The 25,727-nt window shown below is 52.6% G+C and overlaps 1 protein-coding gene across 3 annotated transcripts in view; it reads right to left on the reverse strand.

Moving 5' to 3' along the window:
- Window positions 1-266: 266 nt before the first annotated feature.
- HNF4A (hepatocyte nuclear factor 4 alpha) overlaps window positions 267-25,727 on the reverse strand; it is a 31,054-nt gene continuing 5,593 nt past the window's right edge. Inside the window, exons 1-10 of one of the 3 annotated variants that reach the window (XM_050313774.1) lie at window positions 15,941-16,130; window positions 12,487-12,661; window positions 11,035-11,129; window positions 9,255-9,361; window positions 6,808-6,963; window positions 5,056-5,143; window positions 4,380-4,535; window positions 3,860-4,096; window positions 3,062-3,184; window positions 267-2,419 (exon numbers count right to left, since the gene is read on the reverse strand). In XM_050313774.1, coding sequence (XP_050169731.1) covers window positions 2,277-2,419; window positions 3,062-3,184; window positions 3,860-4,096; window positions 4,380-4,535; window positions 5,056-5,143; window positions 6,808-6,963; window positions 9,255-9,361; window positions 11,035-11,129; window positions 12,487-12,661; window positions 15,941-16,061 — 1,401 coding nt within the window. In that variant the 5' untranslated portion in view covers window positions 16,062-16,130 and the 3' untranslated portion in view covers window positions 267-2,276. Of the gene's footprint in view, window positions 2,420-3,061; window positions 3,185-3,859; window positions 4,097-4,379; window positions 4,536-5,055; window positions 5,144-6,803; window positions 6,964-9,254; window positions 9,362-11,034; window positions 11,130-12,486; window positions 12,662-15,940; window positions 16,131-25,727 lie in introns of those variants that run through there. The other 2 variants (XM_050313775.1, XM_050313776.1) reach the window with 2 other exon arrangements.

The following is a 25,727-nucleotide window of genomic DNA, read 5'->3' on the forward strand; positions in this document are numbered from 1 at the left end:
AATATTTATTCTTGGTGTTTGTTTTTCTTTAAATGAAAATTGGGATTGCCATTCAACCTCATGATTCCAGCACACGTGGCTTCAGGACAGACACCAGCTAGCAATAGGCTTGCCAGGAAATGGTGACAGCTGGCAACACCACCAAACATTTGTTTGGGCTTTCTCCTCAATACACATATGCTTTGTGCTCAGAGCAACAGGGAGGTGAGCCCCTTGACTTACAACAAATCCTCCCGGGAGAAAGAAATCCATCCATCTGGGAAAAGTTAGAAAATATTTTTGCATTTATTTTTCCTTTTTTTTTTTTCTTTTTTTTTTTTTCATACAAACTCTAGTGAAGAAATATTCCTGTTTCCATTGGAAGGCAGAAACCAGCAAAAATTAATGTACAATATCGAGGAATACTTGGTGCAAATGGACCAAAAAGGATCCCCCACTGAGTATGTCTACGAACAGAATAAAGGGTTGCTGCAGTTGGAAAAGACAGCCAGGTTATTATGGTCTGGTTGTTTGTTTTTTGTTTTTTGTTTTTTTTCATTTAATCTCCCAATTATAAATAATCAATGTGATTTACAAAATAATTTACAGAAAATGATTGGATTCATCGCTGCAATAAATTACTCGGCGCGGTGCCACCAGGGTTGAGGTGATGCGGGAGGTCAGCACGAGGAGAGGTGGCTTGTTCCTGCACTGGAGATCAAGGGACAGACCTGCAGCTCCTCTGGCTGAGCTGGCTCAGAGTTGTCCCCACCAGCCGTGGTTCCACCATCCCCATCCTCCCGAGAGGCCAGAGGTGACTCAGCCCTCAGGTCTCGTGGGGCTCTGTGAGCCCCGGCCCTGCTGGTGCCCCACGAGGCAGGAGAGGGGTGGGAGGGCTCCTTTCCTGCTTTCAGCTGTAAACCAAAGGTCACATCCACGGGGCTTTGGCACGGGCAGGCACAGGGGAACAGGGCTGGGGGCAGGAGGGAGCAGAGCAGCTGGGGCAGACCCAGGGCTGGGGCAGACCCAAGGGGCTTGGGTGAGACAGGGCCAGTCCCTGAGCTCTGCGGGACTCAGAGCGTTGTGTTTTTGAGGCTGCTGCCCTCAAACCTTCTGAGGTCTGAAGGAGCCATAATGAAATTCTTATCATGGTATGGTATGAAGACCTCTAAATCTGTTATCAGCCACTCATTCTAAGCTGAAGGAGTGCCACTGGACTGGAGAAGTAGATTGTATGGCATATCTTAGCATTAAAGCTGGGTCTGAACTGAGATCCTGAGTCACAGTGCTCCCAGCACCTGGGCAGCCCTAGACCTGGGTCCAATCTGTGAGGCTCAAGCTCTTCTCACCCTCACAGGTCTCTCCCCTTCTTGTGTCCTTCCCCCCACTTCCTTCCAAAAAGGCATCCCGTGGTCTTCTTCTGACTGCTGAGGAACAGTAGTGGGGCCAGTGAGATTTTGGGCAGTGCCACCAGCCTGTATGAGGATGACCCCATCCCATGAGCTGAAATCTCCAGAATCCCATGGTCTCCCAGATTCCCAGCCCAGGAGGCAGTAAGTGGTGCAAGGGAAGGATTTGGCAGTGATTGCCTCTCTGAGCCTTGTGGTGAGAGGGCGGGCATGGCACAGAAATAACAAAACCCCTCAAAAGGCAGAAGGATCCAAGTAGAGGAGAATCTTGGTGGGCCAGACTTTGCTCCAGTATCAGCTGAAAAGATTTGTTAGACCTGGCTGGGAGGGTTATTGTGGTGGAGGGTGGCACCATGCAGAGACCTGGGACTAGCCAAGGCTGAGGAGCAGTTCTGGGCCAATCCCAAGTGCTTCACCTGCTGTGATGCTCCTAGGGGAGCTTCCATCTCCATCAGGTGTGGCTGGACTAGGGACTGTCTGGGGAGCTGTGGGAGGGAAGCTCTCCATTCACACAGCACAGAGAATTCCTTGTTGGCAGGCTCTGGTGTGCGGTGGGGTGGCAGTGGGGGAACAGCCAGCTGCACTGTCCCCAGCCAGTCACTGCGATTCCCCACAGGGGGAGGCAGGAATCTGGCCCTTCTCACCAGGACTGAGAGTTTCAGTGAGGCTTCAGCCTTAGTTCTGGGACTCAGGGCTGCCCATGGCACGTACTGTCCACAGCTGCAGGAAGACAGCTTTTGATGGTGGTGGTGGGCTAGTCCAACAAGCAAGTCCGTGTGTGTTTGTGCCCAGGGACCTCTGGATGGCTTCTCTTTTCACAGTGACAGAGTCAGTTTGGGCGTTTCTCCCTCAGGCCCTCCCAGAGGAGGCCAGCTGCTCTGCAGGTTGCTAGATGACCTCCTGTTTCGTGATGGCAGGCTGTGGGATGGACGTGGGCTGTTTGGCCACGGTTGCAATGGCTCCAGGCAGCAGCTTGTACTGCTCTGGCCCTGAGCCCGCAGGTGGAGATGGCTGTGGAGTTTCTGGAGTAGCTACAGAGAGAGAAACAAAATTAGGAGAGGGCCTCATGGACCTGGCAGCACTGGGATCTGTCCTCACTCTTGTGAGGTTAGATGTCAGCACAGCAGAGGCTCCCAAGGGCCTGTGTGTTGGCTGTGAGGCAGCTCAGACACACAGGCATGGTTTGATGCCCCAGAAGAACCACAATAACAGTGAAGGGACCTGCTGGCATTTTGACCCATACTGGCCACTTTTTTGGTCAGCCAAGGTCATCTCAGCCCAATCTCCCAAGGAGTGGCCCCATATGGTGGACCAGGTCCTGCTGTGATTTTGCAAAGGGCAAATTGAGATGTGTTTGAACCATTCAAGGGAAGGGGAGCCCTTCCACTGATTCCACTAGGCACTGGATAGGATCATTCATCCCTTAAGGGCTATGTAAAGGTTTGTCTGACAAGGAGTATCTTGTTGAATCAGTTAGTCTAGCCTAATCTAATCTGACCTAATCCATGTCTCTGTTTGTCTTTCCCTCTTTTCTGCATAGGAATTTCTCACACACTCATTACCAGAGACTCTGTCTCGCTTGGAAATTTCCTTGCAAGGTAGAAACTACCTCCACAGGCAAGCTGGGAAGCTCCTGGGAGCTCCTGGGAGCTCTGTGTCTCGGCAATACTCACACATCTGCCCGTTGTGCATCTGAGGAGGCATTGTGTTGGCCACAATGACGTTTGTTCCCAGGTTCTCCTGGATCAGATGGGGGTGCAGAGGGTGGTGGGCGTGCGGCGTTTCACTTGACGAGCCTAAAATGCAGCGTATGATGTTATGTTTGCTTCCACAGTGGCAGAGGGAGACACTTCAGATGGGCAATCCCACTGCACCAAAGGCTCCAAGGCTCTGTGCATGATCAGCTCATGTGTAGGTGGCTGGAGCACGCACCCTTCCCTTTTTCCTCCATGAATGCCTTGAGCTACCTAACCCTTGCATGCTGCCTGCATTCCCTTTTATACAGGATCACATTCCTGAGGCACCTGAGTCACCTCTAAGCAAAGAATAGCACAGTGGCAACTTTTCATTTTGTTTGGTCCTGTTGGATGCTCCCACTAGAAAACCTGTGACACTCTTTCAACCTGAGCTTTCAGACTTTTCTGTTTTGACGCCTCCCTTCTGACAGAGGAGGACTGGTGAAATGGGTGCCTGGTAGGAGATGGGGGTTGCACAGCAAAGCTTGTCCACGTGCAGAGGGCTGGGGACACCTCTCTGTAAACAGATGCACAGCTAATGCATCTCTTTAGGTGAGGAGAAGTAGAGGACCCTTAGTTACTACAGGGGAGATGATTTGGTGTAAGTCAAGGGCTGACCTGCATGCAGGCTGTCTCCTAAATTTTTCAGGTAGGGAGCAGTGGCTGTGGAGGTCCTCAAAGGGAGGGTGATCAGGGAGCACCGAGAGGGCTCACGTGGCTCCCTCAGGCACTCACCTCCCAGCAGCATCTCCTGCAGCAGGTTGTCGATCTTGGCCATGCCGAAGAGCTTGACGAACTGGATCTGCTCAATCATCTGCCAGGTGATGCTCTGCAGCACGGGCAGCAGCAGCAGCAGCTCCCCGAAGCGGCCCCGCGAGTCGTACTGCCGGTCGTTGATGTAATCCTCCAGGCTCACCTGCACCTGGTACCGCATCCGCTTGATCTTGGACGGGTCGCTCAGTCCCTTGGCATCTGGAACAACACACACACCCCAACTCCCAAGCTATCCAGGCTGTTCCCTCGGAGCTGCCTGTCCTAAAGGCTGGGTGTAGCCCGGGGCAGGCTGTCTCTGATTCCGTATTCTTTGCTGGAAGGGGCATTTTTTGTCTTCTTAGGCTGAATTCTCCCCTTCCTCTAAGAACAGTCCGGCCCAGAGAGGGGACCAGGCAGCATTTCCACAACTCAGGACCAGCATTGGTCAGCATAACCCAGACCTGTCTGCTCTGATGGTCACCCTCCCCAGGCTGGAGCGTACCTGGGTCAAAGAAGATGATGGCTTTCAAGCAGGCATATTCATTGTCGTCTATCTGCAGCTCCTGGAAGGGGAGGACCAGCTCGTCCAGGACACGGTTGGCCACACGGTTCACCTCCACCAGTTCGGGGCAGTTCCGTGGGATGATGTGGTCATTTCCTTTGGACAAGGAGCACACAGACCATCACCTCGTTGTTGCTCAAGACTTGTCAGGGGTGACAAGGAGTTCAAAACCCAGGCAACCGATGGTGAGATAATTTTGAGGGTGGGGGAATTAAGAAGTTCCTCCTTCTGCCCATTCCCTGTCTCAGCCCACCAGGAACGCTGGTCTGTGTTGCCAGGGCAGCCCCTCATTACACAGGAGCCACTCAAGTCAGGAGAAGCTGACTGAGGAGTGAGAGGTTTTTTCTCAATCACACCACAGCCTGCTTACACAAACCTGGAGGTGCACTGGGAATGTTCACAGTCCCCCAACTTTGTCACATGTCATGGCCTTGATGTGAGCGCCTGCCAAGCCTCCCTGCACCCAAAGGTTGTGGTAGGCTGGCTAAAATACAGAAGGGCTCAAGCCATCACCCTGCAGAAAGGATGTCCACAAACACTGAACCACCCTCTCCTTCACCCCGGCGGGGAAGCATCGCAGAAGCAGATGGGCTGGGAGCAGAAGTGCACTCCTTACCTAGCAGCAAGACATCCTTGAACACCATGGACCTCTTGGCAGCTCCCAGTAACAGATGTTCCCCTGCGTGTGCTCGCAGCAACGCTACCTGCAAGGGCAGGGAAAAGTTATTTGGGTGATGCAGAGGCAGAGAGAAGCAAGAGAGAAAGCCCAGCACTCCTGTACTGCGCTCAAGGACGGGGAGTGAGAGCCCCTCTGCAGTCACAGTGAGAGAAAGACCAAAAATGGGTTACTGCTGGGTAAAACCTGTTCTAGATCCAGTAGAACCAGCAGATAATTGACAACACCTTAAGCATCCCATAGTCAGGACACATGTCATGAGCAGGACCATGCCAGACCGTCCCAGGACCTCACACCAGTGTGGGACAGGTTCACCCTCTGGCCACTCATTCCCTCCACAGCCATGGGAATTGGAGCCAGGGAAGCCAAAGGCATGTTTTTCTCTCCCGACGTTAATCATTGAAGTGTTTAATTTTATACCCTCCAGCAGCTCCTGAGAATGTTCTGAATCTTTTGCCCTCCTTCAGTTAAAAATTTCAGAGATTTAGGCACAAAGAGAAGTTAACAATTGGACACCTTGACACAGAGGCTTCTTAATGTCCAGCCAGGAGCTTCTGCTGGAGAAAACAATCATTAAACATTAATAGATCCTGAAAAGTATGTCCTGGTGGGAATGGTCCCTTTCTCCAGTGTGTTATCCCTCAGCATCTGACAAAGCCAAGAAGAGTCTTACCCTACCAGAAATGCCAGGAGAATGTGTCACCCATAGAGGAGAACTCTGATTAGGAAAGATGGTGATGGTTGAGAGAGGGATTTTTTTTTTTTTTCAGACAGTGAAAGAAGTTATGCAAAATAAACAAGAGTGGAGATCCTTGCAAAAAGACTAACCACACATGATACTGGGGAGTCTTTATCTAGATGCCAAAATCTAGGCTCTCTCTATCACTATCCAAACATGGGTGGATATGCTGGCTGAGCTGCTTGTATTTACCAGAGCTGCACAAAACTGGGCTTTCCTATCTGATGAAACTTTGAGAAGGATGGGAAAAAAATGCAAGTCCCAGGGAGGAGCAAAGCTCTCACCCAGAAATTTCCTGCCTAATGAAAGTTCAGGAAAGTTCAGTTTGTAACCATCCTTTTTTTACAGAGGACATCAAACCCTCTGTGCTTATCTGGGTTAGGGAACCCACAAATGTCATTTTAGTAATTTGTGTTAAATGCAAATATATTCCAGCTTTTTAACCCTGGGAAAAAAAATACTTTTTATTGCCTTGGGAGCAAATTAGTGTTTAGCTTCACCAATTCCACACTAGGAACGTGGATATAAACATATCCCTAGGAGAGCAGAAAGGAAGACAGACAGGCAGATTAGTTTTTAAGTCTTGAGCAGACCTTAGGCCAGAAATCTGTCCTGCTAGTTCTGATTACCCCAACATCTGTATAGCCCTTCAGGTTTTCAGAGTGCTGCTCAAACTGTAATTGATAAAACAGTTGGCTGGCTGAGCCCTGCAGGATGTGCATCTGATAATGTTCCTAATTTGAGCTCAGTGTTATCGTGACTGTGCTCATCCATTGATTAGTGGCACATGGCATTGTATGGATGCCTGGCCTGTGCTGGCATTGTATGGATAGCATTCCCAATCAGCTGCAGCAGTCAGGATAACAGAGTGGACAATGCAGGTCTCAGCTGTCCTTGGCTCCCCGCTGCCTTCACCAGGGCCGAGCGAGGAGGGGAAGGACAGGGGGACTTGCCTGGTCATCCAGGGGCAGCTCACAGAAGGCAGGGATGTACTTGGCCCACTCCACCAGCACCAGCAGCTGCTGCTTCATGGACTCACACACGTCGGAGATGCTGGCAATCTTCTTCCCTCGGATGTCTCCGTTGATCACAGAAACCGGAGATGATATCTGGCAGGAGGGAAGAGATCCCTCAGCTGTCAGTGCCACAGAGGAAACACAGACAGGAAAATCCCCAGCCCCTGGGCTGTGTTGATGCAGACTCCAGCATCAACAATTACCTATTTTTCTGTTGCACAGCCAGCCCCCAGAACAGGTGACCCAACATAACTCATGTCCACCCAGTGCTGCTGCACGAGATACCTGGAACCACTGAAGGGCAGAGAACTGCTCCTCCTTCCACCTCCAGAGCCAGTGCTTGGCCAGAGCTGGAGACATGCAGGCTCTGCTTGTCCCCTGAGTCACCATGAGCACACCAAGTCTCTGCTCAGGGCAGCTCTCCAGCTCTGACACTACTTTCTGTGAGCACCAGGTCATAAATATCTGACCTTACCCACTTTGAATTGCTAAAGACAGACTTCAAAGACAACGATCTCCCACCTCCCACCAGCTTTTAGGTCCTTTTGGCAAAGCTGGACAAGTGCAAACATGCCCACAACACAGGCCACATTTGTTGCATGGTGAATTATTTGTGATTGAGTGGCAAATGGGGCCATTTCATTTGCAAAGGACAAGCCTGAAAGCTCTGCAAGTACTGTCCCACAGAGCTGGACAGGACATCTTCCCCAAACCCAACCTCCTGCCTGCTTCTCATGCATAGCTGCTCACCCAGGCCATCTAAAAATTTGCCCTTAGTCACTACTTTATCCTCATGCTTCTGTAAGCAATTAACTCAACCCCATCGCTGCCCTCTGCCTGCCCTCTGTGCTCTTGTACAACATCAGCTCTTCCTGTCCTGTTCCTGCCAGCCTTTTCAGCTTGGACCCTGCCAGCCTCTCCAAGGAAATGGAATTCAAATGCCACCTGCTTTTTCTTTTTTTTTTTTTTTCCAGGTTGCATTACCTGGAGGCTTTCCAGATCACCAGCTATTATTGAATAAATAAGATTGTAAAAATCTCACCACGTATTACCCTAATCAGTGGGCCCGGAAGGCTTAGCAAATAAATAAAGACCTCTGAGTGAGTGACCCCAGATCTTGGAGAAAGCTGCTCCTCAGCAGTATCTTGTTCTAATTAGCCAGGCACATAAAAGTTACCAATTACCGTGGTGGAGCCTGCCTTGTTTAATGAGTCTCTCTGTGCTCTGTGGGAGAGCAGGAGCTCCTCTGGATTTGTGGATGGTTGTAGTTTTTATCAGCAGACCCTGATACAGCCTTACATGTGATGCCACTGCAGGACTCTGAGTCCTGGAAAAGTCCTTCCATTGTAGACCTGGTGCCTGGAGACCCCATCACCTCACACCTCTGGGAGCAGCACCAATATTATTTTTATGGGGTAGATAAATATATGAGGTCCTGCGTAGGGAGAGGTGAGGTGGGGGGTGAGTTTGGATGTGTTTCTTGTGTATAGGGTTGGTCCTTGGCCCTTCTGGCATATCCCCTCCTTGGGGAAATGGATCCAACAGCCTGAGCCCAGTGTGGAGCCCAGAGCACAGTAGATCCTGTCCTGGAGCATCTCCTGGGGTGGCCTTCAGGGTAATATGATGACCCTTGAAGCAATTAAGAACATGGACTGCCAACACAAACCCCTCCTCACTTTCCCCAGGACACGACCTGCTGCTCTCCCCAGCTCCCATGAAGAGTGGCAGCTCTTGCCACCAGCACAGCCCCATCCTCATCACTTGTTCTCACAGCCAAACCCTCCCCACAATGTGCATCCATCCTGTCCTGTGTCCTGCCACTGAGTGCTGAGCTGGTGTTCACCCCTTGTAACATCCAGACTCTTAAACCAGAGCTGTCTTTTCAGGCCAGCTCTGGAACTCTAGGAAATCTTGGCAGTGTGTTAGTGGAAATGGGGAATTTCAGCAAGAACTGGAAAAGATATCTACATAAAACGAGCATGAAACTGGTTCCTTGTGAAACTGTGCAGGAAGCCAGAATCTGAAGATCCTAAAGGCCAATGGGGAAGGGAGGCTGCTCATGCAAGGCCAGCCCCTCGGGGACTTAGACAGCCACAGCTCTTTGGATTTCAGTGACTCTACTTTATTTTCTTCCAGCCTTCATGTGTCTCATCAAAGCAGAACAAATCATTACATACTGTAACAACTGAGTTCTGGACCAAGGAGAAATAAAGGGATGGTTTCAGGTAACAAATGCTTTTTGAAAAGCCAGTGTTGAGTTGGCAGATAAGTTACTTAGAACAGAGGTGGTAATTTGAAGACTCAGCTATTAAATAGTCAGCTGGCTCTGTGAGCCAGGTAGTGCCTGATGCTTTTCTGTGTGCTAAAGAAGAAAGAAGAGGTACCTGCTGTGCCAGGACTTCTGCCTGCAGTAGGGCATTGATGGAGGGCAAGCTGCTGTCTTCGTAACTCGATCTCCGGGTGCTGATTCGGTCCCGCTCGTTTTGTACAGCTGCAAGAGAGTTATTTTGGCTGAGCTGCAGGTCGTTCATGGCAATGCACACCAAAAACTAGCACAGACTCTTGGCATTCCCCTTCCTTAGCTGCAGTTTCCCAGCTTCCCTGCCAGGCAGGGTGGAGGTGCAGCTGGGTCTGGTTTGTGATGGGATGCCTGTGAGAGCTCACTGCATCTGGTGGTTCTGATTTCCTATTTGCTTTATTAGACTTTCCTGGGATGGGGTCAATTCAGAACCCAAACACCTGTGGAGTTCAGTGGGAAAATTTCCTTTCAAAGGATCTGGGCTTTTTTAATGTCAAGATGCAGGGTCTGAAATGGTGGCTGTGCTCAGGTGTGCAGCCCAAACCCGATGTGTGCAGTGAAGGGGGTTGAGCACCTGCAAGGCTCCTGTCCCCGGCACTCCTACCAGTCCATTCGGGAAGCTCTTGCACCACAGAGGTGCAGCTGGAAAACTTCCACCTAAGGCTACAATAAGGAAAGAGGTGCAGAACTACTCCTACTTATCTATCCAGAGCAACAGAGCTCTCTCCTACCTTGCTGTAAAAGCGAAGCTCACGGTGCATTGTAAAGCCAGGACAGGTTTGACCCTGGTGTGCCTTCCAGCTTGCTCTAGTCCTGAGGACATGGGCTTTGAGTCAAAGGTGGCAGCAGCCAGAGCAAGAGCAGCAGTGCCAAAGGGGAGGATTTGCCTGCCTGTCTGTCACGAGGCCACGGGCTGGACGTACCTCAGCCTGGCCGTGCCACTCCAATAAGTGTCTGCTCAAATAAGCTATTGATCGGTGGCAGGGGAGACAGAACAGTCCCTGCCTTGGGCTGGTGGCTCTCTGGATTGATACGTTCTCGATGTATAAATCCACCTGATAAAAAGCAATAAGGAGGCTGGGCCAGGAGAAAAGCCCTGCAGTCAGCGGCTGTAAATAGGAGCTCTCAAGGTTATGCTGCCTGTTATCAGCAGCAGGCCCCCGAGTTCAGTCACGCCATGATGTTTTCCAAATGTTTGCTCAGTATTAGCTGGTCATGCACCTAATGTAACTTCTATTGAATATTAACAGACAACAGCACAGCTCTGGGCACGGGATGAGCGGGCGCTGCGGGGAGAAGAGGATTCCTATGTTCTTCAGGAAAAGCCAAGACGAGTTCCTTGCAGTACCTCACCCCCTTTAACAGGGAGCAAATGTTCCTGCCCAGAGGTGTTCCTGCAGGCCACCCAGCTACCACTGGTACTTCCCTGTTGTCTTCAAGGACCCTTTTACTCCGAAGTTTCTGCTTGAGCAGGTGTGAACTGGGAGGAGCACAGGGTTTAATTCCTCTATATGTCCCCAACAGGGCCACCAGCAGGGTCCAACAGGACCATCATTAGGGCCACCAGGCTTTCCTGCCAGTCCTGAGAAGCAGGGCTAAACGAGGGGTGAATCCTGTCCTGTCATGCAGCCCTGTAAGGGCACATGCCAGGCTCATGACTGGAGGGCAAAATTCTCCCTAAATCCCCCCGTGCTGGGAGTCTGGATCTGTGCCCAGGTGAGCACTGTGGAGGGAAGACAGGGCTGAGATGGCTGGGCAAGCGTGTGCATGGCAGGGCCCGGTGTTGGGCTATGAGGGCTCCCTCAAACATCCAGAGCCAGCGTGGCTGCTGCTGGGGGAGTGCAGGAAGCCACACCATCACCCACCTTCCTTCTTCATTCCCGCTCGGAAGCACTTCTTGAGCCTGCAGTACCGGCACTGGTTCCTTTTGTCTTTGTCTACCACACACTGCCTGTTAAACCTGGGAAGAGAGAAAGGTGTGAGGAGCAGCAGGACTGAGCCTGAAGGCAGGGCAAGACAGAGCCCTGAGCTCCAAAACATGCTCAGAGCAGGTTCCCAGAGGCTCACCCTGAGAAAGGAGCTCTGCTCTGAGCCTTTTCCGTGCTTGCTCTGGCTTGCAGTTTGTTCTTTGCACTGAACATCTCAGCTCTGTTCTCTCCCTCAGGGTGTTCAGTAAGGACAGACAAGAGCTGAGAGTTGCATGCAGGAGCTCAGGCTGCTGGTCTTACTCACTATTAGGCATGGGATGCCCATAATGGACCAGTAAGTCCCAGGGAAGTTAAAAGACAAAGGAGTACAGAGCTGGGAAAGGGCTCCCAGCCATGCTGAGTTCTGTAGCTTTTGAAAAGCCTTGTTTCTACTGTGCTTTTTAAAGCCCCAAGCTAAGATTTGCCCAAATGGATGCCTGAAAGCAGCTTTATAAGCCTTTCAGTACCACATATAGAAGCCTCAGCCTCTAAAGAACTGGGCACCTTGGCTTTTCTGGGGGAGCTGTGGGGAGAGGGCTCCCTTGGCAGGCAGCTCAAATTGTCCTAGGCTGCAAGTCATAATGTGTTTCACATGCACTCTAAAACCTAGGGCTTCCTTCTGTCACTCAGATTTTAGAGTCACGTTGTTCTTCACGCTCTCCAGGTGGCTGCCAGGCCGTCAGAAGGAACTCACTCAAAAAGCCCAAGGGATTGAGACACTCTGAGCTGAGGATTCCTCAGTTTCCTCTTGGCTCCCTCTGTGTGGGTTACTCAGGGCAGGGAGCAAGTGGGTCACAGCTGCTGATGGCACAGGAGTGATATGAGTGCCTCATCCTCAGAGATGTGCTCACTGTGCTGCCCAGCTTGGTGCTCCTCAGATGTTCTTGTGTCGTGTAACAGGCAGTGACGGCATTTTGGGTGGGTGGCAGGCACCCTTCCATCTCATGATGGAGAAGGAGAGCCCCCAGGGAGTGAGCAGGGTTTGTGCTGCACTCAGAGCAGTGAGTAGTGAGGTGCTCAGCCCCTGTAATATTTCCTCTCCCCAGCATCTCTCTGCCACGTCCATGGTTGGACACACCATTTGCAGGATGTGCATGGCCCCTAAAGTATGGGGCAAGACCTCCCAGGAGCTTACCCAGGGATCAGTGGAGGGCACTCCCAAAGTTAGAGCAGTCTCTGCCCCCTCCCAGATGGGGGTTGAGGTCAGGGGAGGTGGTGGATGATGCAGGGAGGATGATGAGGATGATGAGGACAAAGGACAGAGCTGCTGCTGCGCTTTGGGGGCTTTGCCCTTCAGCTCCTGGGGGCTGTTTTGTCTCAGCCACGTGACTCTGTGCCCTCTGCCCTTACCTGCAGGAGTACATGTGGTTCTTCCTGACGCTCCTCCTGAAGAAGCCTTTGCAGCCATCGCAGCTGGAGGCCCCGTAGTGCTTCCCTGTGGCGCGGTCCCCGCAGATGGCACAGAGCGCGCTCACCCCGATGCTGCTGGAGGTGTTGAGGTTGGCTGCTTCTGATGGAGACGTGTCTGCTCGGGGAAGGACACGGGAGGAAGAAGGCAGTGAGGCAGACAGCCGACATTTCCAGCTCAGTTTCCAGGGAGAAACTTGATTTTTGGGGGAACCAGGCCGCTGCAGCCAGGCTGTGTGTGAGGAGGAGTGGGTGCTCTGAGTGCCTGAGTCGTTGTATTTTGAGTGTGTCATAGCACAAGAAGGAGCCCAAGCCATTCCTGAGCAGATGCAGTCACAGAAACAAGGTGAGCAGCTCCCTTTCCTGGAGAGCCTCAGTGCCAGGTCTGGAGCTTCAGCCTGCACGGCTGAATAATAGTATTATTATACTACTTCTTGGGGAGAACAAGACTCTAGGTACACAACAAACTCCAGTGACTTCTGCTGGAAAACTCGTGTGGGCAAACACTCCCTGGATGGAGTCTGGTAGGACCCCAGTGGAGGTTGATCTGTCTTGCAGTCCTTACAGACCGAGGGGGACTGGCATTTGCAGGTTTTTTTTGGGAGGATGGGGAATTGCAGCAGCCTCTGGAGGAAAGAACATCTGAAAGGGTAAAAACCTACACTAAACCCCTCCAGCAAGCCAAACAAACCTCAAGGCTGAAGGGATCAGTCCTTAATTCAGTTGTCCCCTCCCATGTATGTTTTCTGTATCAGCATAGGCACATTCCCCTGCCTCAGTGGAAATGCCAGTTGCAAATAATACCCAGGATCTGCAAAGCCATAGAAACTGCTGGGGTTTTTAATGCTTGAGTCTGTTGGTTCCTGTCCCCTGGGTTTGGCAGGGACACAGTTAATGCTCACCCTGGGAGGGTCACAGCTGCTCCCTCTTGGCACCCAGCAGAAAGGGGCTATAAAAAACTGGTCCCAAGTGGGTGCTGGGGGAGGCTAAGCCAAGGCAAGGCTTGGCTTGCTGGGGCAGGGCTGCAATTTTATCTTCTGTTTTGCAGAAGAAGAGGCATTGCAGCAGGTGCTGCACATCCTGCTCGTGCCATCCCTCGGCAGGAGTGCCTGGCGTGGACCCAGCAGTGAGCTAGCACGGGGGTTTCTGGAGTCAAGCCCTGGCTCTGGCAGCATCTTTCATTTCCCTGCCTGCTTTCTGTCTTTCTAATTCCTTGTGCCTCTCCTGTGTTTCTTTCTGAGTCAGTCGGCTGCCTCTCCGAGTCCTTGCCTGGCACGCCCTGGCACGCAGCTGCATTTCCTGCGTGCAGCAACGCTGGGGCAAAGCTCCTCTCCCCACTCCCAAAGCCCTGAGCTCCTCCCAGGGCCATCCAGTCCCTGTGAGCAGTTTGCCTCTGAAAACGTCCTTCCTCTTGAGGGCTCAGCTGCATTCAGGTCATTCCAGAAGTAAAGTGAAATTTCCACTTTCAGCTAAACGTAGGACTTGGATGAGAGAGGAAGGACTGATCTGCCTGTAATCACATTACTTGAGTATCTGTGACAGCCCAGATAAATCCCTTTTTAGCAGTCTATCACACTGTAATCAGATGAACATAGAGCAGGAAAAACTGGCACCATTATCAGAAAAATTGCAACATCTTGGTCTAACAGCTAACAACGATGAAATTATTGCCTAATAGATAATTTTCCAATTAAGTTTATTTTGTAGTGCCAGAAACGTGGGCTCTGACTGCTGCAGCGAAGCATTTTTAATGGGATTGCTTTGGAGTTAAGGTAAATAGAGGAAAGAAAAGAACCAGGCTTTGAAACCTCACAGCTGAGACTTGTGTTAGGACAGGAGCTCCTGGAGAGGACACAGGACTCGTTTTGGCCTGTGATGGTGACAAACTCCCCTGTGAGCAGCTGCCTCGGGGCTGGAGCTGCAGAAATGTGCAGGGCAGGGACCAAGCTCTGCTGTGCCAGAAAAGGAGGCAGAGGTCCTGCAGGTGGAGTTTCTGCAGGTGGAGGTGTGGGCAAAGCAAAGCAGCCCTGGAAGTGAGACCTGTCCCTGGTCTGGAACCGGGCAGAGGAAGAGGAAAGGAGTTGGTGCTGCCTGTCCCAGCTGACTCATGCAGCCCTGGAGTGTGTGTCACATCACACCTGATCTTGTCATATAAAATGATGGTGTTTCTCTGCCCCGTGGAGCCCTCGGCCCAGGGGAGCCGAATCTACAGCCCCCTGTGCAAATGCTCGCTGGAAGGGAGAGAGGCACAGGCAGGGACCAAGACCTGGGCTTGTCCCAGAGTGTCCATGGGCATCAGCAGAGCCCTGAGGCACCTGGGTGGGTAGGACCAGACCCCAGGAGTGGAGAAGGGGCTGCTCTGGCACCGCGGTGTCACATCCGTGGTGGAGCAGAGCCATAACCTGGGGGAGACCCACAGAGCCTGTGATGGGACAGTCCATGTCACCAGCACAGCCCTCCTGGGACAGGGGTGCCCAGCAGCCTCAGTGACACAACACATAGGAGGAAAGGGCTTGGAGGGTTGCTCTCTGTGGTGTGCTGCATTTAGCCCTTAACCTCATGTTGAGAGAGACTTTAGGGGGGACTTGGAGGGGAATCTTCTGTTATCTCTGAGCATTTAATCACCAGGACTCTTTGGTCCCCAAATGGGTGGGTCAGTGTTGGGAATCCTGGAGGGTTAAGTGTGATCCTACCCTCCTGAAGGGATGGGCACATTTGTCTATCCTCTCAATATCCCCTTGTCCCTCTTACTGGGGGCTGAGCCTCCCGGCCCCACAGTGCTCCCAGGGAAGGGGATGCCACCCCACACCCCAGCACTGCACAAGGGAAGGGCCATGGCCTCGGAGCAGCTGTGGGAGCAGCACTTAAATCACTTCTCATAGTGATTTTCACCCTTGCCAGGTGCTAAATGCCTTTCTGCTCCAGGAAAACCTGTCTGCAGCTGCTGCTGGACTGGGACTGGCTGTCTGCTCTGGAGCCACAGGCTCAGTCATCTGTCTGGTGAACCATCAGCGGCTTTTCACTCAAAATCTTTCAGCCAGTCTTTTCTCCTGGCTGGGGTCTGGGGGAGGTGAGACCCCACCGTGCTCGGCCCCAGGGCCGAATGCGTGGTGGGGACCTCTCATTCCACCCAGCTCCTGCTGTGTGCTGTTCCCAAGGTGTCTGGGCTGCAGGGCACCATCCCACCTACCCCAAACACAGCTTGGCTCCCACAACCTCTGCTTTTCCCTCGGGGAAGCAGAAACCTCCCCATGAGCTGCTGGGAACCCCCAGTCTGACACTCCTGCCGTGCCCCAGCCCCGCTGGGAGCGTTTTGGTGGCCACCCCAGGGACTTCTCCTCCGGCAGCCCCCGGCTCATCCCGCCACAGCAGAGGGGAGAAGGCAGAGGGGACTCACCGTTGCCCATGGCCAGGACCTGCATGTTCTCAAACTCCAGAGTGGTGTACGCCGGGTCCAGCGCCGCGCTATAATCTGCCATCTCCATGTCTATTAGGGCTTTGGAAAGGCGCATTATCATCAGCAAACACGGGCCAGATTGCACCGATTCCCCTGTCGGAGGCTATTGGCCCTCTTGCCTCCCTCTGCCTTGGCTGCGTCCCCTATCTGTTGTCTTTTATTTCAGATATTTCTCTGAAAGGATTTGCTGAGCCTCAAGGCCTATACTCCCCAGAGGGGTGGAGGCAGGAGGCAGGGGTTAATCTTTAATCATCTCACCCACTGCCGAATGGTGCTAAGCTGTGGTGTTGTTTTTTTTTTTTTGGTGGAGCTGCAGTGATTCCTGTTGATTGTTTGTTGTTGAATCTCAAGGCACTTTGCTGCTCCCGGCTCCTCCTGGGCACAGGCAGGGCCATGGGAGCAGGCACTCACCGACAGTGGAACACCTTCCCAGGCTGTTGACCTTGATGCTCAGTGTTGGTCTTAATGGGATGGAAGACTTGTAGAAAACCCTACCAGGAGAACAAGGTTGCTCTTCACTTCTGTCATTGCCTTCCCCTCTCCACCACCGGTTGCCTTCACCCCTGCTTTTCCCTTCTCTTGCTCCCTCCGTCCCTCCCACTCCTCCTTCTCTCTCCCTCACAGTCAGAGAAGGTCAGCTCCTGCCTGCCAATTTACACGTTGCCATGTAAAGCCAAGCTTATGACTCCTTTTACTTCCCTATAAACCAGGTATTACAGGGGCTGGATGCCCCATAAACAGATCCCACTCCCTGTGCCCAAGCAGTGAGCAGGGCTGGAGGGTGGCACAGGCACCCTGGGAATCACCGGGGTGGCTCCTGTCCCACAGCTGGAATCACTCTGTGCTGGACACCCCCAGCCTTGGGATTTGACTGATGTGTCTTAAAATTTTAATTAGGCGTGTTAAATAATAAATAATCAGTAATTAAGTAGACATGCTAAAATGCATCAGAGCTTTACTCTGCAGTGGAATTTTTCTTTCTGGGGGGTGCAACCAACTTCTGCTGCCTTACCCAGACCTTGGGTCTGACCCTGCTGGTGCTGGACCCCCTTGACCAGAGCAAGCAGCAGAGCTGCCTGTGCTCTCCTCCTTGCTAAACCTGAGTGCTCTTCTCCCCAGCTGCCCCTGAGCACATCACTCCTCCACTTCAGCCAGAACTGAGACATTTCAGTGCAATTGCGAGATCATTGAGTGGGAATTCAATCGACCGCTGCACGGCACGGGCTGCACGGCACAAGGGAACCAGCAATTAACGATTTGGTATCGGCTCCCTCTGCCCTGAAAACACCCCTGGGGTTTCGCAACCACCGCTGTGGGTTTGAGCTCCCAACTGGCTTGTGTTTGTCCTTCCCAGGCACCCCAGAGCAGCGCCAGCCCTGCTGGCACCACGAGCCACCTGGGCCACGGTGTGACACCGAGGTCTCTGGCTCCACAACAGCACATGCCTTTGGGCAGTGATGCTAGTGATGATTTGCTATTCACATTTTAGGAGGAGGAGGAATTGTTCAAGCAGCCCTTGCCCCCCCCAGAACAATGACCTATGTAGCACTTCTAAAAAGCTCTTCTGCCCTGAGGCTTCAGTTCTGCAGGAGTGAATCTGAGCTCAGGGGAGAGCCCCTGCCTTCTCACTTTTGACTGGTGATGAATGACCCTTTGCTGCAGGGAAAACAGTCCTCCAGCCAGTCCTGCTGAGGGACAGGACAGAGCTGTCTGCACTCATGTGGCTCTTCTCTTAAGCAGACACAGTCCTGGCCAAAAACTGTTTTTACAATGTGGAAACCGGGATGGAGATGCTAAGGCAGAGCATAGCCCCCTCCATAGCCTCCTCCCAGGGACCTCCATCCCAATCCTGGCCAGGCCACAGTGATCCCTTTGATTAGATAAATGCTACAGACACCAGGTCAAATATGTGCAGGATTTGCCACAGCGTCTGGTAAAATACCATAAAAACACGGCCCCTTCTGCTCTGCTCAGCAAAACAAACCTTTTGCTTCAACAGCCTGCTGAGCAAGGAGGCTGCAAAGGCTGTTTGCTCCCCAGGCAGGAAGGATTAAAAGGGCCAGGAATAGCAGTCGGAGAGGCAGCGTGTGCGGGAGAGCGGCAGATAAGGAGCGGGGAAGTTTGGAGAGCGTTAGGCGGCTCACAAGGCTGGGACTGTCAATGGGACGTGGTGTTTTCCGCCTGGAATTGTGTCCACTGTTGTTTTCTCATTGCCAACACCCTCTGTGGGTCACCAGTGCCTCCTCCTAAATCCCTCTTCTGGGAGCCAGACCAGCCAAGGACACCATGCCCTGGAGATGGGCTCTGATGGAGAAGCGTCGGCTGCTCCCTGGGCACAGCCTGTTGGGGGAGAGGATGTCCCCCTGGGATCTTCTGCCTGGGGAGTCCTTGTCTACCCCTCACATCCTTGTGTGGTGGGTTTTGGGACCAAGTCATAGCTTGTTCTCACCAACAGCACCCCACGGCCCCGCAGCTGTTTTAGGTTGGAGGTGTTCGAGTCAGCAGCCGGTTGTGGGGCTGTTTCAAACCCTTCTGGTTACAGAAGATGTTTTTGTCATTTTTGTTCCATGAGAGACAACTCATAGCTGGCAGACCCGCACTAGTAGGTGAAGGCTGTTCCCAGATCAGGTGCTCCAGGGAAGTTCAGCTCCCAGACCCGCTCCTCCCTCCTGTCCCTCCACCCACTGTGTCCTATGTCAGGAGATGGCTGCAAAGGAGACCATGACAGCTCTGGGGCATGAAGTGTTCTGTGCCAACTGATTATTTCAGTTTTATCTCTTGAGCAGTAAATCCTTTCCCACATTAGCACATCATGACACTAATTCTGCCTTATCTATATATCCCTGACTGGAAAACTCATGCAATGCTAGAGGGGATTCCCTGAAAATAAGATCTGTGCTTGTCAGTAAATGAGGATCAGGAACAGAGTATTTAATAGGGTTTTTTTGGTAAGGATGCCATCAGCTGCATCTGAGCCCTTCATGTCAAGTGGGTGAGCAGGCACCTCTCTCAGGGCTCCTCGGGCACTTCTTGAACAGGGTCTTGTAAGATAAGAGGATAATTGAGGTTGGAAGGGACCTCAAAGTCTCTATTCCAGCCTCCTGCTGGAAGCAGGGACAGCTGTGAGAACAGCGTGGGTTGCTTGGGGCTTTATCTGGTTGGGTCTTGAACACTTCCAAGGATGGAGAGTGCCCAGCCTCTGTAGGCAGCTCATCCTTGACTGTCCTAACAGGAAGCTTCTCCTTAGCCAGTGGCTGACCCTGTCTCCAGTTTTTATGCCTGTTGTTCTCCTCCTGCCACATTCCCTGTGAGGAGCCTGGCCTTGTCCTCTCAATGCCCCTGTGAGAGTTGTGCTCCCACAGTTCCTGCTGGCCCATCTCTCCAGCCTGTTGCAGAACACAGCCTGGCATGACAGTGTTATCCACCAGGACCCCAGTCTGGGATCACCTGCAGACTTTCTGAGCATGGACAGTGACCAGGATGCACCCAGGAGCCTGGGACCCTCACACCCTTTGCTTTTCTCTCTCACAGCTCCCCACTCTTAAGAAATGCCTGGCAGTCATGCCAGTGCCCAGAGCCAGCAGGACCAACCTCCTCTTCCACTGGTGATGCCACCACTGCCGTCCCTACTGCAGATCCCTTCTCTCGTGTCACTCGCAGCTCCAAGGCCACGGTGGAGCTGGAATGGCTTTTTCTTGGCATGCAAGTAAAGCAGAGATGGGCTCAGGTCTGAAACCTGTCTGGAGCAGGAAAACCCTGAGCAAGGTCAGGGCCACTGCCCAGCCCATCAGTGTGAGCCATGGGGAAGCAGGAAGCCCAGTTAGCAGACAAAGAACAAAAGTCCCTGGGGAACGTCACCAGCGTAGTCATCTCCACACATGCAAAGGTCCCTTCGGCCTTTTTTTTTTTTTCCCCTTTGAAATTTCAAATTCCAGTTTGTGGACAAAGTCCTGCCTATGTGAGAATATAGATCTCCGACCACTGACCAAACTCCACTCCAAGCAGTCCCGAGGACTGCTCTGCCCCTTGCCCACAGATGCCTCTGCTCAGTCCTTGGATCTGCCAGGATCGTGCTGAAATTTTGCACTGGAGCACAGCACTGGTACTTGCACAAAGAGGATTTTGCACTAAATGTCAGCAGCTCCCTTTCTAGGAAGGATCATCAGGAATAAGCAGGTAGGAGTCTTATCACCTGCAATTTATTGGACCAGTCACTGGAGATAGAAAATGAGAAGGAGAAACAAGGACTTCCACTGTGCTTATACCAGCAATTTTATCTCATGATTTAAATAAGGGAAGGGGGAAAAAAAAGCAGCTTCAGAGGGGATGAAAAACAAGAGGGAACATGAGCTTGTGGAGGCAGAGCCACTCTGTATGGTTAACTGATAACTCCAATTTGCCTCTTCCCTCTCATCTTTTCTGATTCTCCCAATTAAGCTCAACTTATTCTCATGCTAATCATTTCCTGACCTGTTTATTCTGCATTAAAAAATTAACAGAGAGCAGTTTACTGCTTGACTTGCTCACACAGAACTGCTACAGATTAGCAGGCAGGCTTTAAGCCTCTACACAGGACTTTTGGGTCTCACAGCCAGTCTGCACAGCTTGAGGATGAGCTTTTTTTTCCTGTTTTTAAAGAACAGCATTTTCCAAAGTCAATATAAATCCCCCTCCCTCCATGCCATGAGTATATTTGCTCTGTGACTATTTCCAAATGGGAAAGATAAAGCCAAGGGCTTGTGTTTTGTCAGACTTTTGTAAACAGGGGTATTTAGGCCACACTGTCAAACCCTCCTGCCTTCTGCCTCGGTGTGACTCTGGAGCAGAGTTGTCAGTGTGTTAATGAGCAGCTCCAAGGAATTTGTTATGGGCTGGGGGGCTACAGGTCAGTGCAGCTCTCTGCCTGTGTTCCAGGCAATCATATGACAGGCACATGGATGGGGGGTCTGCTCCCGGGTCCACCCCCCCCAGAAGCAGCCAGAAGCTTCCAGGAAAACTGATAGTTCAGCAGAAGTTGTTTGGGGTCTGTTTGCCCCTTGCCAACTGTACACACAGCACATCCATGTCCTGGCAAAACACTTTGTGGAAGGGAACCAAAATGATCCACCAGCTCCAGACAGGGAGCTGGATCAAAAAGCTGCAGCACCAACAGGCAGGAGGAGACCAGAGCCACATGCCAGACTCTTGCCTGGGGGAAGGGGCAATTTTATTGTCCTGTTAAACAGCAAGTCACTACTCTTGGTGATTTACTTTCCCCAGGCCTGAAGCACCTGTCAGTGAGGTTGGTTTGGGGCTGGGGGTGATGCCCAGGACAGGCAGTCCCAGAGCAGACCCCAGACACACTGTCACTGATGAGCTTGTGGCATGTGGTGGCACCCCAGGCTCCCCAGCACAGCCCAGAGTGACAGAGGCAGCTTTGGTGCAACCTCAGGCTGTTTCTCACCAATGCCAAAGTTATCAAAATGGGGCCAAACCAACCAAAAGCCCCGTGTGGAGAATCCAGGCAGTTTTTGTACACGGGAGTAGACACTTCAAAGGAGGTAGAAGACTCTGCCTGAACTCCTCTCCAAAAGCAACATGTGCATTTCAGCTGAAGCTGGGATGGATGTTGGGGCTGGAGACAATTACTGGAGTTAAATAAATAGCTGCTCTGCAAAAGTGGTCGGGAAAGAACTGCAAACCTGGGGACAGTCAGACCAGTTCAGCATATACTGCTCTGGCAATAACACTGTGTGTGCCTTTCATCCCAGGACCAGAAAGGAGTTTATTATCTTGCCTAACGAAGGCTCTGAACTCTTGAGGAAGTAATTATTATTTCCCTTGGGAGCTGTTATTATGCAAGGACAGTAAGTCTGAGCTGTTCCCAGAAGGGTGGCTGTGCTCAGAAATGCCAGGGCATTTGCTGGTGTGCATCAACATCACCCTGAAAGCAGCATCTGGCCTCTGGGACTTGAGGCTCTGGAAATCTGGCTACTCCATTTTCATGTAAAATTGCCCAAGACCAAGTGAGGAAGAGGAACTGCTGAATTCATCTTCTCTTTTTACATCACAGGCTGCAATTCATCTCGAGTTACAGCTCCCACCACTGATCCCACTTGCCCCCCTGAGCCCCTACACCGAGAGCATTGCACTCCATCCAAATCCCAACCCAGCAGAGACCCAAACACTTCCCTGCAAAACACTCTCCTGCCTATCTGGGAGGAAATCCAGAAAAGCTCTGATTTGCCACGTGCTGTTCCAGATTCACCGTCTACACTGGCAGTTGTTTGCCTGTGGTTTAAGCCCCATTTAAATGGGGGAGCAGAAGCCACAGGGAAGCAGCAGCTCTGGAGGGAGGGTTTGCTGCCAGCAACAAGCACCTTTTGCCCTCCATGCCTCGCCAGCTCACACGTTTAGTGTGGCAGGGAACTCAGCAGCCCACTCTGCACCCAGAGAGAAATTGTTTAGCAGGTGGATGCGATCCCTTTGGACCTGAAGCAATCTTGCAGCTTCCCAGGATGAGGATTCTTACTCTTAACTGAGCCTAACAGGCAAACAAGTCCGTGCCTTCAGCCCTGCCAGCTGTTTGCAGGGCTCCTGTGTTTTGTTGACATTGTCTGTTCGTTGCACACGCATGAAACAGCCCCTGAACCGTTCCAGCTGTGGAGCAATAGGGGGAGGAGAACAGCCAAAATCAACAAGGGTTACACATCAAGTTTTACTTTGTTGGGTTTTGTTTTTTTTTTTTTTTTTTGCAAAGGTGGATGCATCAGCAAGCCACTCCTGGGGGCTGGAGGAGGGTGGAGGCAGAGCTGCAGCAGGGCAAGGGCAGCAGGTGGACAGTCTGAGCCCACAGCCCCAGGGGAGGACCAGGCAAGGGCACCTCAAGGGCAGAAAGTGTCTTCCTGAACCCCGCATTTTTGGGCTGCTCCAGCTGCCCTCCTCCTGCCCCGGGGCTGGCTGGCAAAGTCACTCCCAGCTGGGAAGCTGAACTTTGGGGGAATATCTCAGGACAGGGCTGTGTGGGCCCCCAGTGGGAGGCAGCACGAGGAAGGCCAAAAGCTGCTGAGGGTGGGAGCACTGGCAGGGCTGAATGGGGAAAGGTAGACTGGGCGTGGGAAAAAAAGAAAATGCAAAGTTAAAATTTGAGAGATTCTAGTTTCTGGAGACAGAAGGAAACAAGTTAGTGAGAAATGCTTTTTCTCTGCAGCCCTGTGCAGAGTGCCTGAACAGCCAGAGGACAGTAACGGGTGAGTAGGAGCCAAACAGGACCCAGGAGCTCCGTGTCCACAGCAGCTGTGCAGCCCTACAGCCCTGGCCACCTCACAGCCTCCTGCACAACACAACCATCCTGCCCACTGCCAGGGACACAAAACCACAGCAGAAAGCAAGGTATGGGAACATGGGAGTCTCCTACGTGGGGAACAGCAAGGGAAGGGGATCACAGGGCTCCACAGTCCCAGGAACCCACGGGCAGGACACTGCAGTGCCAACTGCAACCAAACAAGGGAAACTGCTAATTAGCCTTTGAGTATTCGACCTGTGTCTCCAAGACTGGATAACACTGTTATTTGTCCTTTTGCATTCCTGCAAGACCCAGTGCCATTGGCCTTTTGTGTCATAAAGAAATTAAAATATATTGTGACCATAAACTACATCATTTGAGGAAATGAACCATTTTCTGCTGAACGTATCATGGGACGCCAAAGCCGTGAACTCTCCTAAATCGATTGCCAGCTGATAAAGAGCGCAGGTATTGCTGGGAGCAGCCCCCAGCACGTGGCTCCCCACCCAGCCCTGGCGTGGGGAGCTTGTCCCGTGGGATGGTGAGTGGGGTGCAGGCTGCCCAGGAGGCACCAACCCCACTGCCAGCACAAGCCCTGCCTGGGGGGAATTGCTCAGGCCAGAGGAGCCTCTCACTCTGGTAAGAACTCCGTGCAACTGGAGAGGTTTGTGCTGGAAGTGTTTTTTCTCTTAGCTGCTTTTAAGCTTTCATTATGAGGACTGGGCAAGTCCTGCTGCAGATCTGGCTCAGGAGCACAGGCTGTGCTGCAAAGTGGCAGGATCTGTCCCCAGGCCTGCTGGGGCTGCAGCACGGGGCAGCAATGCCAGACACTGGGAGCTGAGCTGAGAATGACTAAATCGCTTTGCAAACGGCACAGGCAGTCACTGGGGTGTCCGTGGGGTGCCAGCCTAACTCCACCACCTCTTCCCCCAGGAGTCACAGCACCCACCAACATGCCACCCACACTGGGGTGCCTCTCCCTGGAGCCCCAGAGCCAACCTGGGGACATCAGCCATCAGCACCCACAAACCTGGCACGTTCACCCCGCACGAAGCAAAACACAAACCAGAGACCTGGGGGTCCCATCGGGTGGGGACCAGCAATACCAGGGGGAATCAGCAGATTTTGGCAGCTTGAATCCCCACGGGAGACCCCGAGGGCTGCCAGCGCCCCTCGTTCGCACAGCCTGGCTACGCAGCTCCTCCTGTCCGATGCTGCCAGTGCCGAGGGGGGCGCGGGGGGTACCTGGTGTTTCCTGGAGCAGGTCGTATCTGCTGCCATTCATCTTCCAGAGGTGCTCAGCTCCGTGGGCAGAGCTAAGGGAGTCTCGCCCCTGGACGGGGCTGTCCGGCCGGCGAGCCCCCCGTGGGCAGCGGGGCACGAGTCATGCCCAGGAGCTGGCTGCAGCGCAGCAGCAGGGACTGGCTAATCCCCTAATGCTGGTCACAATGAGATTTGATGGGGAGCAGGAGTTTGTGCTGCAGAGCTGCGGGTTTTAAAGGGTTCTGGCCACTACCCAGAGGGAAATTGTAAGGTGGTTCTGGGTCTGCTGGCCCCCAAGCAGTACCTGCTGCTCTCTGGGCCACCTTTCAGAGGTGCCTTCACCCTGCTCTCTGGCCTCCCACTGGGTTTCTTCAGGGCAGGGGGTGCCTGGCCATACATGCAGCTCTGGAGGTTGATCCAGAAAATGTGCTTGGGTGTGTCTGAGAGCGGGAGTGAGTCTGACTCCTTCTCCAGGGAGAGGCTGACTGTTTTCACTTTAAAGTGTTTTTATATAAATACCCAGAACACCACATCCTTGAGCAACAACCTTGGTCTCCCCTTCTAGCCACCATCACGATGTGTGGGATAGGAGACGTGGGGACGAAGCAGGGTGGCAGGAGGGAGTTGCCTGCCTGGTGCTCCCTATCCCAGGCAGCCTGAGATTTCGACCGTGCCTTGTCCCACAGCCCATCCGGGGCAAGCCCACAGGAAAAAAAGGGATTTTCCAACTGCCAGGCCACAAGAAACCTCTCTCTGCCACCCCAGCGCTGCACTCTCTGGGCTTTCTTCTGGAGATGAAGCTGCTGCAGTGGGGGCTGATGCCCAGCATTCCCACATGGAGCAGGGAGCAGCATCAAGGGCAGGGCTGGGACTGAACTGTGAGTAACCCCGTGACACCTCCCTTCACCCCTCTGTTTCCACACATCTTTTAATGCCTGTGGCAGGGAAACACACCCAAGTCAACAGAGACTTCTCCCAGCCGACGGCAGTCCCCAGGCACACACCCATGGATGAGCCACAGGCACTGCCCGGCTCTGCTTCCACCCCCTCCATCCCACCACCGTTCAGTCCTCAACGGCAGCAGACTTTAGGCAGGAGAGCAGCCAGGGCTGTGGATCTGAAGCCTGGATGTTTGTCCTGTTGCCCCTCCTGCTTCCTTATTCCACCCCTCATTTGTTGGTGCCGCCTTTGCCCTGCCGA

The sequence above is a fragment of the Myiozetetes cayanensis genome, unplaced genomic scaffold, assembly GCF_022539395.1.
Source record: "Myiozetetes cayanensis isolate MyiCay16 unplaced genomic scaffold, myiCay2020 scf19, whole genome shotgun sequence".
NCBI lineage: Eukaryota > Metazoa > Chordata > Aves > Passeriformes > Tyrannidae > Myiozetetes > Myiozetetes cayanensis.